The sequence below is a fragment of the Hippichthys cyanospilos genome, chromosome 5, assembly GCF_059441005.1.
Source record: "Hippichthys cyanospilos isolate Australia breed blue-spotted pipefish chromosome 5, RoL_Hcya_1.0, whole genome shotgun sequence".
NCBI lineage: Eukaryota > Metazoa > Chordata > Actinopteri > Syngnathiformes > Syngnathidae > Hippichthys > Hippichthys cyanospilos.
This window is the reverse complement of record NC_142373.1, coordinates 14441026-14458311: the sequence shown is the minus strand read 5'-3', so window position 1 is coordinate 14458311 and position 17286 is coordinate 14441026. Positions and strand designations below refer to the sequence as shown.

The 17286-nt window shown below is 39.9% G+C and overlaps 1 protein-coding gene across 3 annotated transcripts in view; it reads right to left on the bottom strand.

The window, feature by feature from the left end:
* Positions 1-17286, bottom strand: part of pcbp3 (poly(rC) binding protein 3) — a 29643-nt gene that overhangs the window by 5157 nt on the left and 7200 nt on the right. For all 3 annotated transcript variants that reach the window (XM_088415074.1, XM_088415076.1, XM_088415075.1), the window contains exons 2-15: positions 11698-11745; positions 11510-11570; positions 10376-10511; positions 10025-10177; positions 7626-7649; positions 7518-7550; positions 6689-6805; positions 5838-5969; positions 4644-4772; positions 4488-4562; positions 4150-4191; positions 3397-3475; positions 376-428; positions 24-193 (exon numbers count right to left, since the gene is read on the bottom strand). In XM_088415074.1, the coding sequence (XP_088271200.1) occupies positions 24-193; positions 376-428; positions 3397-3475; positions 4150-4191; positions 4488-4562; positions 4644-4772; positions 5838-5969; positions 6689-6805; positions 7518-7550; positions 7626-7649; positions 10025-10099 (929 nt within the window). In that variant the 5' untranslated portion in view covers positions 10100-10177; positions 10376-10511; positions 11510-11570; positions 11698-11745. The remainder of the gene's footprint in view (positions 1-23; positions 194-375; positions 429-3396; positions 3476-4149; positions 4192-4487; positions 4563-4643; positions 4773-5837; positions 5970-6688; positions 6806-7517; positions 7551-7625; positions 7650-10024; positions 10178-10375; positions 10512-11509; positions 11571-11697; positions 11746-17286) is intronic.

The window sequence follows — 17286 nt, the reverse complement described above, 5'->3', positions numbered from 1 at the left end:
AATTAGCCTGCAGGTTTGGTTACCTGGCGTTGATGAGATACTGGGCCAGGCTGATGTTGGCAGGCGTGCCGGTGATTGTGATCTGTCGCTCCGACGAGCCTTCGATAGCGTTTGCTATTTTGATCTGAGCCCCCGACATTTGACGGATCTCGTTGATTTTGGTTCCTTGGCGTCCAATGATGCAGCCGATCAGCTGGAACAAAAGTAGCCTGATCAGATTGTCACAGGACACTTTGGGTATTTATTTTTACTTCACATACGCATACAGCAAAGACTGTCTGTAACATCCACTAATGAACAGATTAACCTGAAACACCCTAACACCCGAACGCTAACCCATAAAGTCGAAAGGTCATAAATAAAAAACCTCCTCACATCATTAGGAATGGTGAGCTCATGGGTGCTGGCTGGCGGACTGGCATCCAAACCTGCATTGGTCAAACATACAACAACAAAAAGCAAAAAGGGTTGAAACATAAAATGTACTCCGCCATAAAGAATGGCTGATTTTTTTTTTTAAAGGCCCATCAAATCCCCATTTTTCTCAAAATTTCATGAAATTAATCACAGTAATTTTCAATACCACTTTTTTTCAGACTCAATTTTTGAGAGGTTACTGATACCAATTTCCAATGCAATACTTTTGAAAGACAACATTTTCCCAAAATAATAAAGACCTATACATTTCAAAATATTTTTCCCATTAAATTGTATTAATTTATTGGCAATTTTCTATTCTTCTAATTTGTCATTTCTATTTTGCGATTGTAAAACTGCTCCAAGAGAGCAGCTGATACTAGTAAAAACTGCCATCATGAGTACCAATACTTGCAATTGAGGCCAGGTATCATTCAGCCCGACACTTGGTATTAAAATGAATGGCAATTTCCTCTTCTTCCACAATTAATATCAATACTCACCCATCCTTAAAATTAGAGTAGATTTTGCTTCATTCTTCCGATTCGCAATTTCTAGCTCATGATCATAAAACTGATAGTAGTGTCAACTTCCATTGTGTGTACTAATACCCTAAAATGAGGCCAGGCTTGATATCAATATTTGGTATCAGTACTTACCCAAAATAATTGGGCCTCTGGGGTGCCTGAAAGCCATTAGTGTGAAATGAAACACAAAACTATCTTAAAACTTATCTTCAAACATTGTTTTGACTAACGCTGCACAATGAATGATTGAGTACAGTAAATTGAGTACAGTATGCATTTCAGTTCATGAAACCATGACTCTGAAACTCAGCGCAAACTTTGGCTTCCCAGCCATGCTGACTACCTCATTGAGGAGAAAATACGACACATAAAAGACATTTTTTCCTCTAATAGAAGCTGCTGCATACTTATGTTGTAAATCTCAGTTATTCCAGGGTGTGTGTATGTGTATAAGTCCATGTATATATTTCTGTGGCTCCCAATTATGTATATAGCAGTTCAAACATTTTTCAAAAATCTGGAAGATTTGACTGGGTGATATACCATTACCAACAGTGTCAAGTGACACAGGTGTTGAAGATTACAACAACGGATTAAAATGACAGAGAAACCTACTGTTTCATCAGTCCTAGTCTGTTGTTCAAAATATTTTCATCATGTGGCGGTCCTTCTGCAGTATGATGTCCACGACAGATCGATGGACACGTCCGCCAATACTGACAAACTGCCCAACTCTGGTGATTTACACTATTTTGGCGATACCAGGAAACTGTTATGAATTGTGAAGAAAAAAAAAAATATGCGCTGGAGCAAGCTTACCTAACACATTCAAGAAAGGTCTATGTAAAATGCGCTTTTTCTTGGCAACTTGCCTGACCCATCTCAAAGACAAATTAGCAAAAAAATAGCTGCTACAGGGCAGGTGTGCTCCATTTGTGGAAGCTGCTCTCCCGGATCTGCCATTATTTTCGAGTGTCACAGTTGGCAGCTGTCCTAAGAGTATTATGTTGCTCCAAAAGAACTCCCCACTTCAACCCAAAACTTCAGTGGAGTGCTGCGTCAACATATAACAACGCAAATGTATATTGTGTATCCAGATGGCGAAGAGCCTAACAGGACTAAAGGGATGCACATTGTCCTAGAAATGACATCACATACTTTTACTTAACTACGTATGAGGGTAAAACTGACAAACTGTCGTTGAAGTGTTTTAGCCATTCACAACACAAAGGGTTGACTTCAGATTTTTCCTAGATCACTAACCAGTGAAGGTATTTCTCATCACTACTGATTTCATTTTAAAGCACAAAAAGAATTAGTTTTGAGAGTAATGTGTTGAAACTGTGTATTTACACGTCATTGTAGGGGTAACTCTAACTGCTTTATTTTCAGCTCATCAGTCCTAAAACTGCTCTAAAATGCCAATGTGCATCCGTACGAATCTTCACAAAATGTCATACATTCTTTTGTGAGATTCACTATAACACAAAATAGGATTATGTTCCTTGATGTGTTCATTTTTTTTAATTTGAAAAAAAAAAGAAAATGGCACTGTAGCTGCCATGGCTTAAAGTTGGAGAATTCGTCAGTCTGTTCATCCATGCACGCATGTTTTGCTAATGACAAATGATAAAAAAAAATAACAAAATAAATAAAAAAAGACAATTAAGCGTTTGTAAAAAGAGATTTTTATCTGTCATTGTATTTGTCACTCAGTGGCTGATGGTACCAGTCCGTTGGGGTCGAACATAAAATGATGAACCAGGATTTATTTTTCTTGTCTGTTAAAACTCATTTGATTTTATTTGTTGATAACAGCAGTAAATTTTACGTATCCTCTGAAGAGCCTTTCCGTAAACCCAAGGGTATTCAAAACCACCGTGCTAAAATGTCTGACAAAAAATATAAATGTCAAAGCAGTCGAGAACATAAAAAAAAAATAATAAAATGTGCCCAAATTACATATGTTTATTTCTATTTTGGCTTCCCTCAGTTTAAAATGCCTCTCTACAATTTAGACGAGTAGAACATGGAGTAAATGACAGCTCATTCTTTGGTAACTTCTACATAATGGCCATTGTATACAATTTAGCGATTTATCATATAGCACTCAGGGTTTGGCACGTATGAGCGTTTCTGCATTATGCTTGACATCGGGAGCCTAAGTGGCCCAGTATGTGATTAGAACTTGGTCTTATATGGGAAATGAAATAACACAAAGTGTTTTGAAGGACACATGCACGGCCTGTGCCAAATCCTAATCATGACATTATTATATTAAGTGTCCGTGTTGCTTTTCACAGGCCTAACCCTGGAAAGAGGGGAAAAAATGTACACAGAGCAACTCATGCTGAAATGAAAAGAAAGGGAGATCCGGTGGAAGGTAAGAGAAGGGAAAAGATGAGGACAGAGAAGGAAGGAAGGTGTACAGGAGGGTCTCGTGGGTACGTACCAGGGAAAGCGGGGGTGGTCTGTCCGAGAGGGGTAAAGGGGGTTTGCTGCATAGCCAGCTGGTGGAGCTTGGTCAGCTGCTGAAGGGTTAGGAGGGAAAGGACAACTAACAGGTTACTGTTGACACCAAGAAAATGTCGGCAACCCAAAAAAGTCGAGATGGTGAGGATAGGCGGGAACACAACCAAGTTGGTGGAGGGAGGGGGAAATCAAATATGAGAAGGATAGAGAAAGGAGAAAGGGGCTTCCTGCCATGGAGCTAAGGATTCCGATTAAGGTGCGACTCTACCCACCGCATGGAATCGTGCTTTCTTTGGACGCGCTCTGTGTGACTTTCCATGAGGAAACGGGGAAGGCGTGCGCTTAAAATGAAATTCACATCCTCCCTCTTTACAGACTTGTAATGAGGAAAAGAGGATGTCAAGTCTGCTCTTGAGTGATTGGAACCTTCAAGCGTTACTTCCGAGCGCATCCATCACCCAACAACTTTCAATTAGTCAATCTGACTCTTGAGATGCTCTCGCGACAAGGACGGATGATGGCGGCTTATTAATGGGCACGCGAAGCCATACGCTGAAAATTAAGGGAGGGACCAGGCCCACTTGCACTTCCAGGCTTTTCTTATCTCAATGAATTCTTCGACTGACTAGGGAAAAAAAAAAAAACGTCAGGGATGAGCTGTCACTTTTTTGATCCCACATCCTCAGTCTTCGGGATTAGTTTATGATTTGGCTTGAAGAGAATGCAAACTCACATCTGGGTGTGGAATGGCATACTGTCCCTGAATTGTGTAGGCCTGTGGGCAAGAATGAGAATAAGCAGCGTTAAGAAAAGGAAAGAAAATATGTAACTTTAACAATCAATTCATTTGTTGGTTATTTTCTTGAGTAATCCGATTAAATAAATTCCTGACTTGTTTTTGTTCATTTTTTTCGCTGCTGTTCCTTATATACCAGTGTGGCTTAAAGTCTGAAATTTACAGCAATCAATTATTCGAATTGATTGCCATTTGCCTGGCACCTATACAGTACATGCAAGTGAAATAAGTGAATGTACTGCAAAGCAATCTGTTTCAGCCTGTTGGATTCTTACCTGGCCCCCTGAAAAAATGACAGGAGTAGAGGCGGGCTTTGGGCGATAAGGAATGGTGGCACCTTTGGGCGGAGACTAGGAGCGAGCCAGAACCAGAGAGAAAAGCTTTAGACATCAATTTTGGACCGGGACCCAAAAGTGCAGCGTACTGTATACCTCCAGCATGACCACACATATCTGTTTGACACACTGGATGATGGCTTCAGGAGTTCCGGAGATTGTCACGGCACGCTCTGTGGAGTTGGGAAGCATGTCTCCCGCCACCTGGACCTGTGCTCCCGTGGACTGCAAACGTGGAAACAGCCTTTTTAATTCTGACGAATGAGCAATTCGCTTCAACACAAATGGGCTTCACAAGGGACATCTGCTCCTCTATCCCTTGTAATGCAGTTATATGCATAATGCACTTCTATTTCATTGAAGTGGCAATTTATGGGGCTTTTGCTGAACTGCCTTAGCGCTACCGGTGCTTTGGAATCCTTTTTATTGCTACTCTACGCATGCAGCCACATTTGGGACCGGGGAAGCAAATCTCTTCTCAGCTCCATCTCACCTGAGGGAAATATATACTCTGTGTTGCTTCATAGAGATGAGTGGACAACAGCTAGCTCCCCACTTGTTTTTTTTTTTTTTTTTTGTTTTTTATCAATTGCCTCCCATGCTTGTTATGCTTTGGTAGCCCGAAGAAATCTATATTCAATTTTGTCACTCTGGAAGGTGGTTTTAAAAAGGCTAACAAAAGCCACTTTCAATAGAATATTTTGACATTTTTAACCGCAAGTGTTCTCTTTTAAACGAGCCTTTCAACAACTACGTACAAGAAAAAGCATGAAACAACAATAACCATTCGTTATCAATAGCACATATGATGAGTCAATATTACAATTGCATTAACTCATTCAGTGTCAGGAACATATGGTCACATTTCCAACATTAAATCACAGATACTTACGTATCAATTTAATATATATGTATCTGGAAATTAATATCCTTAATGTACTTAAGTATCAAATTAATACTCAAGTAGCTGGGATTTAACGTGCAATGCGAAATCACATTTCATATCTTCAGAGACGCATTGCTGTTGACTGAAAATGATGTACGTGTGCTCAAGTCTCGGGTAACGACCAATCACGGCTTAGTAGTGAGTGGTAATGTGACGGTCACAAGCTGAACTGTGATTGGTTGTTTCCTGAGCTTTCAGCACTCGTGATGTCATTTTCAGTTGACAGCAAGTGGCAAAATGTGTTTATAGATCAAATCACAAAAACATCGAACTTTGTTCTACTGACAATACCTAAATAAATGGATTATCCCTCTTAGAACATGATTCAGGAAGTGTCTTCCCACCTCTCTCATTTCCTTGATTTTGGAGCCTCCTTTTCCAATGAGAGAGCCACACTGGCTGGCTGGCACCACCAGCCTTAAAGTGACTGGAGGCTTACTGGTAGCTGGGCTGTTGCTCATGGAATTGATGATATCCTAGAACACAAGAACAATTTCGTCTTCCGCCAGGAACCTTCTCTTCAGGGGTCCTCAAGAATTCATCATGTGCAAGCTTTTTTATGTAAATGTCAGCATAAATCATTTTTAAATCAGGCGCACCAAACTCAGTTGTTGTATTCAAAATAATAAAACCCAAAACCAAATCAAGCACTTTTCAACTGGTTCAAGACGGATATGTTGCAATATTCAGTATTTTTTTAAAGAGGCATTATCATATTTCTATGGTGAAACATTAATTTTCCCGCAATTGTCAGCAGAATATCATTTAAGTGGTTGCTGGTGCACTCCTAGTGGACAAACCTAAAAACAACAGCTGTTTTATTGAAAAACTGCAGTTCAAATTTTAACCCCTCGCAGTCTGACTGGCCCACGGCCCAAACGGTTGACACCACTGATTTACATGCTGCCAAGTTGCAAATTATTATGCAAATAATATTTATGTGAAACTGAACTTGAAGTTTTAAAGGAGAGTGTTTGCACATATATCACTGAGACAGTTACTTTTCAAGATGAGTCTGATGGCAGGAAAAATGCTCTTGTTTACCCACTAACTTTTAATTACTTTCCACTCATGCTGATTAAAAGCGAGGAATATTCCTGGGCCTGAGGCGTATTATTTCTTTGAGGCAAACAAATTGCATTAAGAAGAACCACTGCTTCAATGCCTCGCAGAATTTGTATGTACGCACATGTACCTCCTCAAATTTGTAGGCAATCATGGCAAAAGCCTTGAAGATGGTGTCGGTTGGTCCGGTGATGGTGACGATCCTCTCTGGGCAGTTGCCTTCTGAGATGTTGATTCGTGCGCCACTCTGGACAAAAGCAGCAACTTTGCGTATGGTCACTGAAATTTATCGGCATACGGTTGGCACTCATTCATTGGGGAGATATTTTTACGTTTTTCTAAAGAGTCCAGACAGTCAATCCCAGATACTTAAGAAGTGGTTTAATACTTAAATATCAGGTAATTAATGTTCTTAATGCACTTAAATACTGATTCAATACTTACGTATCTGGGATTTAATATCAGGACTCTTAAAAAAAAAACGTGAAAATATGTCCCTGGCATTGAATGAGTTAAGGACACATGTAATGTAACATTGATTTCTTGAATTAATGTAACATTTATTAATGGCACATTTAATGAATCAAACATATAATTGATTCATGACACATTTATTTAATGGTACATTTATTTATTGAATTTTGACACTTTCTGTCTTATGGGCTTTCTTCTCGGCTTTGTTGTGAAGTGAGTGCCATTTTTTGCAGCGTACTGTTGCTGCTGTACTCATCTTGGCCAGTGATGATGGTCGCTTAATGGAATCTTTTACATTGTATCTATTGAATATGCTGTTGGATTGATGTGCAAGAATGTTTGCATTGTTTACTCTTAATTTTACTGTGCGCTTATGGGTTTTATTTCCTAGAAATGCAAATAGCACTGATTTGGGACATTAACTGTAATGACAACCATTTGTGAATACATTACAATTGATCATTCAAGATTCCACTGAAACTCACCTCTTCGCGCATTTTTTTCACAGTTTCTCCTTTCTGAATGAAATAATAGAACAACATTATCATTTGGCGCAAATGTAGAGGACGTATGAAGAATGTCAATGAATGTACCTTCCCAATGATGCTTCCCACTTCCTATAATAAAAACACAAGAGAGAAAGCATTTGATCAGAGACGTGACTGTACAATTCATTACAAATGGATTTTTTTTTTCTTGCTCACGGTGGGGAAGCCGAGGCCCACTGGTCATTTGCATGTAATCACTCTTGGAGAGCTGATGGCGGCGCGCTGGCAAAGGGCAGAGAAGCCGCTCTGGCTGCGTGTCAACAATATACCGGCCTCACCAAGTGACCGCAAGGCTTGGTGGAGCGGGTCCAGTGTGACTTTAAAGCCGCAGGCCACCATGCTCCCCGAGTCCATATTAATATTCATAAACTAGCCACCAGGCTTTATTTAAAGTTGTCACACTTTATACTTGCAGGTACATCCTTGACTTGCCTTTAACGCAAGGTTCTTGGCCCTTTATCAGTGATGTCCACGCTGTGAATTATTTTATCCAGTGGAAAATGTTTTTCAGATTAAAAAAAAAAAAACACTTAAAGCTGAATGCTCTTCCATCCATGTCTGATTGACTAAACTTTGGGACTGCATTTGCTGTAACATCTCTCAGCGTATTTAATTCTGCATTTCCAGATGACAGGTAACGAGTAGCAACTCTCGCTACTCTCGATGGCATTGTTAGTCCAGTCATATAGAGTATGGCTTGTGGAGATAAAAATGCTGCATGCAGGTGACGCAGACTTACCCATAGGTGAAAATACAAGGCTTAATGGTTGTCTGCCAGTATGTGATTGACTGGTGATCTGCTGAGACTAGCTCAAGCTTCGCATGACCTTGCACCAGAATGAGCGAGAAATGGATAGATAGGATGATAAAATGGACAGATGGATAGATGTAAGCGCAACCTAAGCCCTACGTCAAAGCACACCGGAATACAGAACAGATTTTCAGCAAGGCATGTTTGAAAAACTGGCATTCACGTCTACTGGCACTTCGGCCTTTAATTCTTATATTGTTCAAAATTTTGGAAGGTGACAGAAAGGGAGAGGGCAGACAAATGCGGTGAATGATTTGATCGAAACAGCAATTCATCAGCGGGAATGATTCAGAAGATGAACGAGTAACATCCCGAATGGATTTCATTGGAATCCTATTAAGTCGCAAGTGATGTAGTCAGCTATTCACATTTTTTGCGAAATATTACTTTGGCTATTTTTGCTCATCCGTCAGTTTCAGCTGGATGAGTGTTAAGAGAATTTCATCGGGGCCACTGGGCACATTCATTAAAAGGTGTATTTGTAACAACTTGTTTTTCTCTCTGTTGCCTGAACACAGCTATGCACTGACAAACTATTATTCAAGAAGCAAAATGACTCTAGTCCAGTGTACGTGAAGTCAATTGATGGTGTACATGAGAATTATGTAAATACATATCAGGAAATTGAACTTAATGCTTTTTATTGCAATAAACGAAACAGTCATTTTTCTTTTCAAATGAAAATGCAAATTATTTGAACATGACGAAAACTATTGCGAAAATACTGAAATACCCCAAATATAGCAAGACACTTTTTTTTTTTTTTTTTTATAAAAATTAGGCCAAAGGTATGGGTGTGTCCTACAGACATTAACTTAAAGATTTTTTTTTTTTTTAATTCAAAACCGTTCATGGAAGATTGATCTGTCAGCCACATAAGACACGCTTTGTCTTATGCAATACTTCTTCTGGACTTGCTGAATAAATTAGATCGGAAGATACCACTGCAAGTTCTGAGGTTTAGTAAATCAGACACCAATGGCTTAGTAGTTTTTTTGTTTTGTTTTGTTTTGTTTTTAAAGTGATGGTATTTTTTTTTTAGGGGGTACATTAGTCAACCTAGCTTGAGAATAACTGCTCTAGCCTGTGTGTTCAAAAAGGATCTGGAAAATCTGGAAGGTGCGAAGCACACTGAGTGAATTTTCCCCGACCCCCACCTTTGATATCCCTGTGAGGCCACACGCTGTTCCTGTCTTTTTGTCAGTGACCACCTGTCCAAGTCTGTCAGTAGTATGCATATTGATTAGGTCATTTGCAAGTAGGAAAGTATAAAAGTTCAGCTTGGACACCCCCTGGCCTGCCAGACATTTGCGATGTTGCATGTCCAATCATGTGACCTTGCTTTAAAGATAATAAACAGCATAACTAGCTTTGCTGTTGGCTATTTCTTTCAGGTTGTCTTGAGAGGGCTGGAGTGAAGTCAAGTCCACATTTATTAGTCCAAGTCAAGTTTGAGACACAAAGGTCTGCATCAAAGGCAAATCTGACACTCCAAGGTGCGAGTCCAGGTCATATATACTGGATATATATAACCTCGGAACATCCATTTGGCAACGCCACCTCATGTGGTTGTCACACTGAATATCTGACCCTTACTCCTGTCAAAAAAGTACGTTTCACGGTGTTGTCTCACTTTTCCGTGCATGAGCAGACGAATGGTGAGGGTGACGTTGAGGCCGCCCTCCGACTGGACTTGCGTCGACTCCATGGCGTGAGAAGGTGAAGTCGGGCGATGATGTTGGAACGGGGTAGGGGGAATATGATGGGGTGCCAGGTAGCTAAGCAACTGACAACACACAGAGACGCAAATATTCAAGCTCAACTTGTGGTTTTTTGCAACTTCCAAAGTACTCAATGTTCAACATTTGGCCACAAACTGTAAAAGTCAAAACATGGTTTCCTTGCATGAATGCGTACTTGCAAATATCCTCAAACTCATCGAGTTAGTAAATTTTTTTGGAGACCCAGTGGTCCAAAGCCTCACCAGATTGTCGGCCGGTGATGTTTCCCGAGGTCATTAAGATCGGTCCAGTGTCCAATCAGCGCTCACGTCAACACAGATCCGTCCATCGGTTTTTGAAATGGCCTGCTTCAGGTTAACGAGCAGTCCATGCTGATGCCTGTCATGTTAAACCACACGGTGATCAAAATAAACAAGTACTGTGCATTTTTACGCAAGAGGATTGGGACCAGTTAAATTAGCTGAATCAAGTCAGAAATCTCAAGTCAGACTTCTAACTATTCTCAGCATGAGCTAAACAGAATAAAGACAAAATTCTGATTTTAAAGTGAGAATGCTGAGAATAAATTTAGAATGACTTCAAAAAGGGAATATAAACTTTAAAAAGTGAATTCTGAGAAGAATTCAGAACTAAAAATTCTGATCGTAAGATGTGGATTTTTTAAAAAGTCAGAATTTTAAGAATAAAGTAAAACATTCTGACAACAGAGAATCCAACCATCCATTTTCTATAGCCGCTTACCCTGACTTAAGATTCTGACCTATGACTTTATATAAAGAATTCTGAGAATCGTGTGATAGTTCAGAGAGAATATTGTCATTGTTTTTTTTCACCTGCCCTGATCGTCTTCCATACGTCCAAGTCAATCCGCTGTATCCACTTCGAAAAACATTTGCTTGGCTTGACTTTCCTTGCGGCGTACTCATTATTCACCACATTGAAATTCATATGTGAGAAAAACAACAACTTTACTCCTATCTTTTGGAGCTTTACTGGATAACAGTCAACCTCCACATGGATTTTTGGATTCTGCAGATTATGTTTTTGAGGGCCTTCATAATATCGCACCCGCAGAGCTATGTGACCTCTGCAGATCAATACGCACCCCACCCTCTATGCTCCTTTTCTCTTGTGCTGGCCTCTTGACCACGGCTAGATTTATAAAACCTTAAGCTGCTCTGCCCCTCGCCCATCCCTTAAAATTTCTCCTCCCAGACAGCCAACATTTTTCTCACATTTTTCTCTGTGTGCGTGCGCGTGTGCGTGCATGCGTGTGTGTGTGTGTGTGTGTGTGTGTGTGTGTGTGTGTGTGTGTGTGTGTATAGTTCCGCCGCACTCCTACTCCCCTATCGGTGTTACTAAACATTGCCACTTACTTTGGTGTACTTTCCCAGCAGAAAGTTATCCAATAGAGTTGACAATTTAAACAGGGGTTACCTGAGAGAGAGGACAGAAGAAAGACATTAAATGTCAAAAAACATAATTTATTTTCTACTGCAATAAAAGTGATTTATTGCTCATGTGACTCTTTCATTGTTATTCTCATCAAGATTTTTTTTCTTACTTTGTAAAGGTGAGGTATTCTGCAGAGGAGGGAGGAGGCGAGACGAGCCTGTAAATGAAACACAGCGATTTAGTTGGGTTAACTTCCGTTGTAGCGTCATCTACCGTTCGCTTTGAAGAACACATACACGTCTACACTACAATCTTCTCAAAACGGCTCCCTTATTTTGCAGTGGATTTTTGCTGCCCTCTTTTGGCTTATTTCTACAACTGCATTCCCCTATCCTCATTCACAATGACGTAATTTGGACATATCGTTCAACACTATTTAGGGGGGAAAATCCTCAAGTTTCAACAACATGATGACTAACATTCTAACACAAGATATATTTAAATTAAATAACTTTTCTCTTAATATTCTCGGAGTATGGTAAAAATTGCTGTGCACTTTTGTATCAGTTAGTTTTTACTAACTGTACATATTTAAAGAGAGCCTCTGAAAATACATCGTAAAACGAGGACATGAAATCTATTCTCATATGTCGACTCTCCTTATGTTCATTGTCTATGTTTTATTTTTGAGTCCTTTAAAACCATTTCATTTGAAATTGTATTTTTGTTCAAATTCCAGTCTTAGGAGACAAAGCTCATTTCATTTCATTCAATTTCCCAATTAGTGATTTTAATGTGCACATACAGAAGTCAACTACTTTTATTGTAAAATGTTTTTCAAACACTTTCAACTATAATTGTTTCTAATAATGTATGACTGTAGATGGGTCAATTTGAGACCCGCCATGATTTGAGGACCAAGTGCTCCTCTCCCGCTTAAGTATGATTTTGAGTCATGCAGTCCTCTGTGACCTTTTCCTCCAAAAGCAGAAGACAAGAAGAGAATAATGTGTATAATCTTTGCCACCCTCACCCCCTCCACACACATACACATATGCACACACTCACACGCACACACACAAGAAGATAATCTTCCGAAGCAGCTATCTGATGTTCGCTAAGTAAAGAAGCAGTTGGCTTGCGGAGGTCCCTCTGTGTTAAAAGTCTATTATCAGGCGGTGTGAAACGTCATTGAAAGAGGGGCCCCGCTGCGGTGCCCTGACACTTTAATATTTAATGATGAAAAAGGCTAATGCTCTTTCTCCTGAGCGTGGCTCTAATGCTCTCATTAAATATCCTGACAGCATCTACACCTCAGATTTCCTCTTCCAAAGGAGTTCATTCACATCGCAATATAGAACATGCACAATTTAGTGAAAAGTACAGCCATGCATCCTTCACACATTTCTGTTTTTGTCGATTACACCCAAAACATAAACTTGACACTGATGAGTATATGGTAAACAAGTGGAAAGGATTTCAAAAGGTTTCTGCAGGTATCAGAAAAAGCAAAGCAATGATTGTTAAAGTGATATTTAATTCAAATTAAAAACCAATGCTCACGTTTGATTTCACTGATTATGTTTGATATCAATGACAGGATCTTTTAAATTGAGAGCAAACTAAATAGAACATGAAGCAACTCTTGAACTCCATCCATTGTGTGTGTGTGTGTGTGTGTATGTATGTATATATATATATATATATATATATATATATATATATATATATATATATATATATATATATATATATATATATTAAAGAAAAACACATACAGCAAAGTGCTGTGCCATTCATGTCCGAGTCACAAACTAGCAATAAATCGCTTCATGTTTCAATCAGTTTCTTCTTAATTTGAAAAGAAAAAAAAATTTTTCCTGTCACTCCATATTTGATCTGCCGCCGTGTAGAAACGCTATTCAAATCTCGTACACCCCATGAAGTGTCTTTATGTACCCCTAGAAAGTAACCACCACGACAAACGAAGGATTACTTTATGTAGGAAAAGGATAAATTTGCCCTTTGCAGAATATCACACAAGACATGTAATGCCCCAGTAAATCCTTTTGCACACATCAGTAGTACGCTCTCTCTCTCTCTCTCTCTCTCTGTCTCTCTCTGTCTCTCTCTGTCTCTCTCTCTCGCTCTCTCTCTCTCTCTCGCTCTCTCTCTTTCTCTCTCTCTCTCTCTCTCTCTCTCTCTCTCTCTCTCTCTCTCTCTCTCTCGCACACACACACACACACACACGCACATACACACGCAGGCAGGCACATCGCATGCTGAGAGCAAGCGAGCAAAGGGGCAGAGGAAACGCTTATGTCTCCAAAGACACTGAGAAAGGAGCCACACAGCAGTTTGCCGCCATTTCCCACACACAAAGGCTAGGCATGGGAGCTTAGTCAGTGTCATGAAGCCACGCAAACTTGACCCGGTTCGAATCATCACGCATACGAACCTCGGCTCACGGTCTGGCTTGTTGCCAGCATTCAAGTGGCGCCGATTGTGTGAAAGATGACCGGACCGGACCTTGAATTTGTCGTGCTGCATTTCATGTGCAGCAGCTTTTCCCACTGCTGCCTGTGAGGGATTTTATTTTAGCTTTCAAAGTCAGAACTGCCTCCTAAGTCAACGGAAAACTCCGTAAAGGATGATAAAGCCATAATCCGAACAACGTTCAAACAGCAGTGCAGTTTTTTTTATTTATTTATTTTTTCCCCTGGGGAATCTTGCCTCAGCTATTTGCTCCTTGCTCACTCATTGCCCAAGATTTACGTAGATGGCGCTAAAGCTCTCTTTGATGATAAAGTAGTGAATGACTGGAAATTCAGCTATAAAAAAGTTTTGTTTGTTTCTCATATAATGGTGATATCAATCCACCAATCATTGGCCCTAAATCTTTAAGTTGTTAAACACAAAAAAATATATAAATCCAAAATTTAAACAGACTTTAAAACAGAGGTGCTAAAAAGTCTTCCATCATGTCACCCACTCTGAAAACAAAGTTGAGTCAAATTGACCCTCATAGTGGCTCAATCCGTTTGAGTGCAAGGCCCACTTCAACCAAAACAAAGTCAACACAAGCACAGATCATGTGCATCATTTTGTATGACATTGCAAAAATACACACGCGAGAAAGAAACACAAACGCTATTAATAGAATATTCAATTTGATCAGAAATGAACTCGAACGCCCATCCAGAAGCGTCACCACCACACAAAGGCACGATAATTTATCGGCATATTTCCATAATGCTCCACTTAACACAGATATCCTTTGTGTGACCCCTTGACTAGCGCAATGCATCTCGGACGGTTGGGGGCCGCATGGCGCTCGTGTGTATTACGCGTCAGGATAGGTGCGAAAAGCAATTGGCTAGTCTTCAAGCCGAGATGGAATTGCCAGATATATATCTTGATGGCGGACATATTTATGCCCGGAGAGGCTGGCTCCTTCTGTCGCCTCATCACAGCTACTGCCGGGGGTCCGGCCTGGGGGGGTGGGTCTTCCGCTGTGCACGTGCGATAACAAGACGGCCGAGAAATTAGACACAATAGATGGAGATTGTCGAAGCTAATTTCGCTATGTCATTTTCTGTGAGAGGCGCTCTTTAGTTAGTCATTGGAGTTCGGACCGTGTGTGTGTGTGTATGTGTGTGTGAGACTCTATGACTCTATGATATAGTTGAGCCTTTTAAGATTTTTTGATGATGACCTGCAACTACAGTTTAGCTTCAATTTATTAGGGTAAAAAAAGATATCCAAGGCAGAGGTTTTTGGTCCACCTCCTCGTAATCCTTACGTTAATCGCACTTAACGGAAATGCAATATGAATCAAAAGTAGCCTATTTTCACACACGAGTCACGTCATGCTACATAGTCCATGAAGTGCTGCATTCACAAATGAAAATCATGTTCTTGTTTTCACTCGCTTTTATTTCCACACTCAAATCCTCTTTTCAAAGTTTCATGCTATGTTTTTGGCCCCAAAAGCTGTACTCAGCAGGGGGGTGAACTGTTGTTTATTTTAATGAGAGGGGACCACCCCCACAAAACACTCAAGTTCCGGCAGGCTAAAATAAAGCCGGGCGATGTATGCACTGAAATGCATGAATAGACACGTTGTGGGAATGGTTTTAAATTGTGGGAAAAGGAAAAAAAAAGATCCACGAAAGCATGAATGTACAACAAAAACACTTGGGGGTTAATCGTCTAGAAAGCCTCTCCGGTTAAGGTTTGAGCATGGCACAAAATCATTATGGGTGGAAGTGTGTGTGCGTGCATGCACGCAGGGAAACCTAATATCCCGTTGGCCTAAGCAGCGTTTGATACCGTCACACCTTCAGTAAAGAGACGACGTAGCTTTGAAGTCTGCGTCTTAAAACAGCTTAATCCCAAAGACGGGGGATACACGAACAACCTCCAACGAGCAAAGGTTTCCGTTTGACAGTACGCACTCGCATTTGAACATGCTTACTTTTGACTTCTAATTGCTTGTTCTTCCTGATGGCAGATTTGTACATGAACGAATGAGCAAGTAACAAAACTTAGTGCTCTCCACATATCGATTTAAATCACGTCTATGTTTTATCTTGCAGGATGACAAGCGGGAATTAGGCCAATGATCATCATTCATTTTGCATGGCTTTTACATAAAGAAAATGTTCTCATCAAGCATGCAAAACATTGAAAGTTAATTTGTTTGACTCCATTTGAAATAATTGCTTGTTCCTATTTAATTTCTAGAATCATTTCAGCTGTATTATTTCCCGTAAGCCTGAGCGAAGTAAGAAAATAAGAGGAGAGCTAGAAAACATAGAGGACTCCCTAATGAGCGGGTGTCAAACTCAAGGCCCGGGGGCCAGATCCGGCTTGCCACATTATTTTATGCGGCCCACAAAATGCTAACAAAACGTATCTGGCCAAACTACCAAAACTGCAAGTTGTCCAAAATTGCAAGTTTTTTTTTTTTTCTTTTTCAATTCCCAATCTCTCATTTGAACAGATGTTATCGGCCTCTTATTTTAAAACTAGGGACATGTGTGACAAACACACTAAAAAAATATTTGACTTCACAGTCTTACCGGCCCTCTGACAGAAACTAACAACAACGCGGCCCATGATAAAAATGAGTTTGACACCGCTATCCTAATGTTTCAAAGACATCAAACATTTTGTGATGTTTGTTGTGATGTTTGCATCTTCTCCCTGTGCCCATGTGAGTTATCCCTCACATTCTAAAAACATGCATGGTAGGTACTTGTATTGGATTCGTCCTTAGGTGTTTATTTTTGTGTGCCCTGCAAATGGCTAACAATCAGCCCAGGCTGTACCCCGCTTACTACCTGAAGACTGCTGGGATAGGCGCTAGAATCCAACAAATATAGTGAGGATAAGTGGCTTAAGATAACTGAAGGAATGATAATTTCTTCATGCATTCCTGTTTGACAAAATCTATTTTTATGAGCACTAAATACAAGGGGGAAATATCATTACAATTACTTCATTATCAGTTTTACCTTAACAATCACATTTTAGATATAAACTATAGAAACTGCATTGTATGCGATTTAGCCATGTCATAAGTGCAGCAATTTTTGAGGTGCCAAGGAAAAAAAAAGATAATATTACATGATAAACCTAACCCTATATGCTTAGAGATACCACTACAGTACAAATGTAGTTCCAAAACTGAATAATGAATGGAACAGCATTGTTTTGACTTTTTAAAAGCCATTTTTTAAAATTAAAATATTAG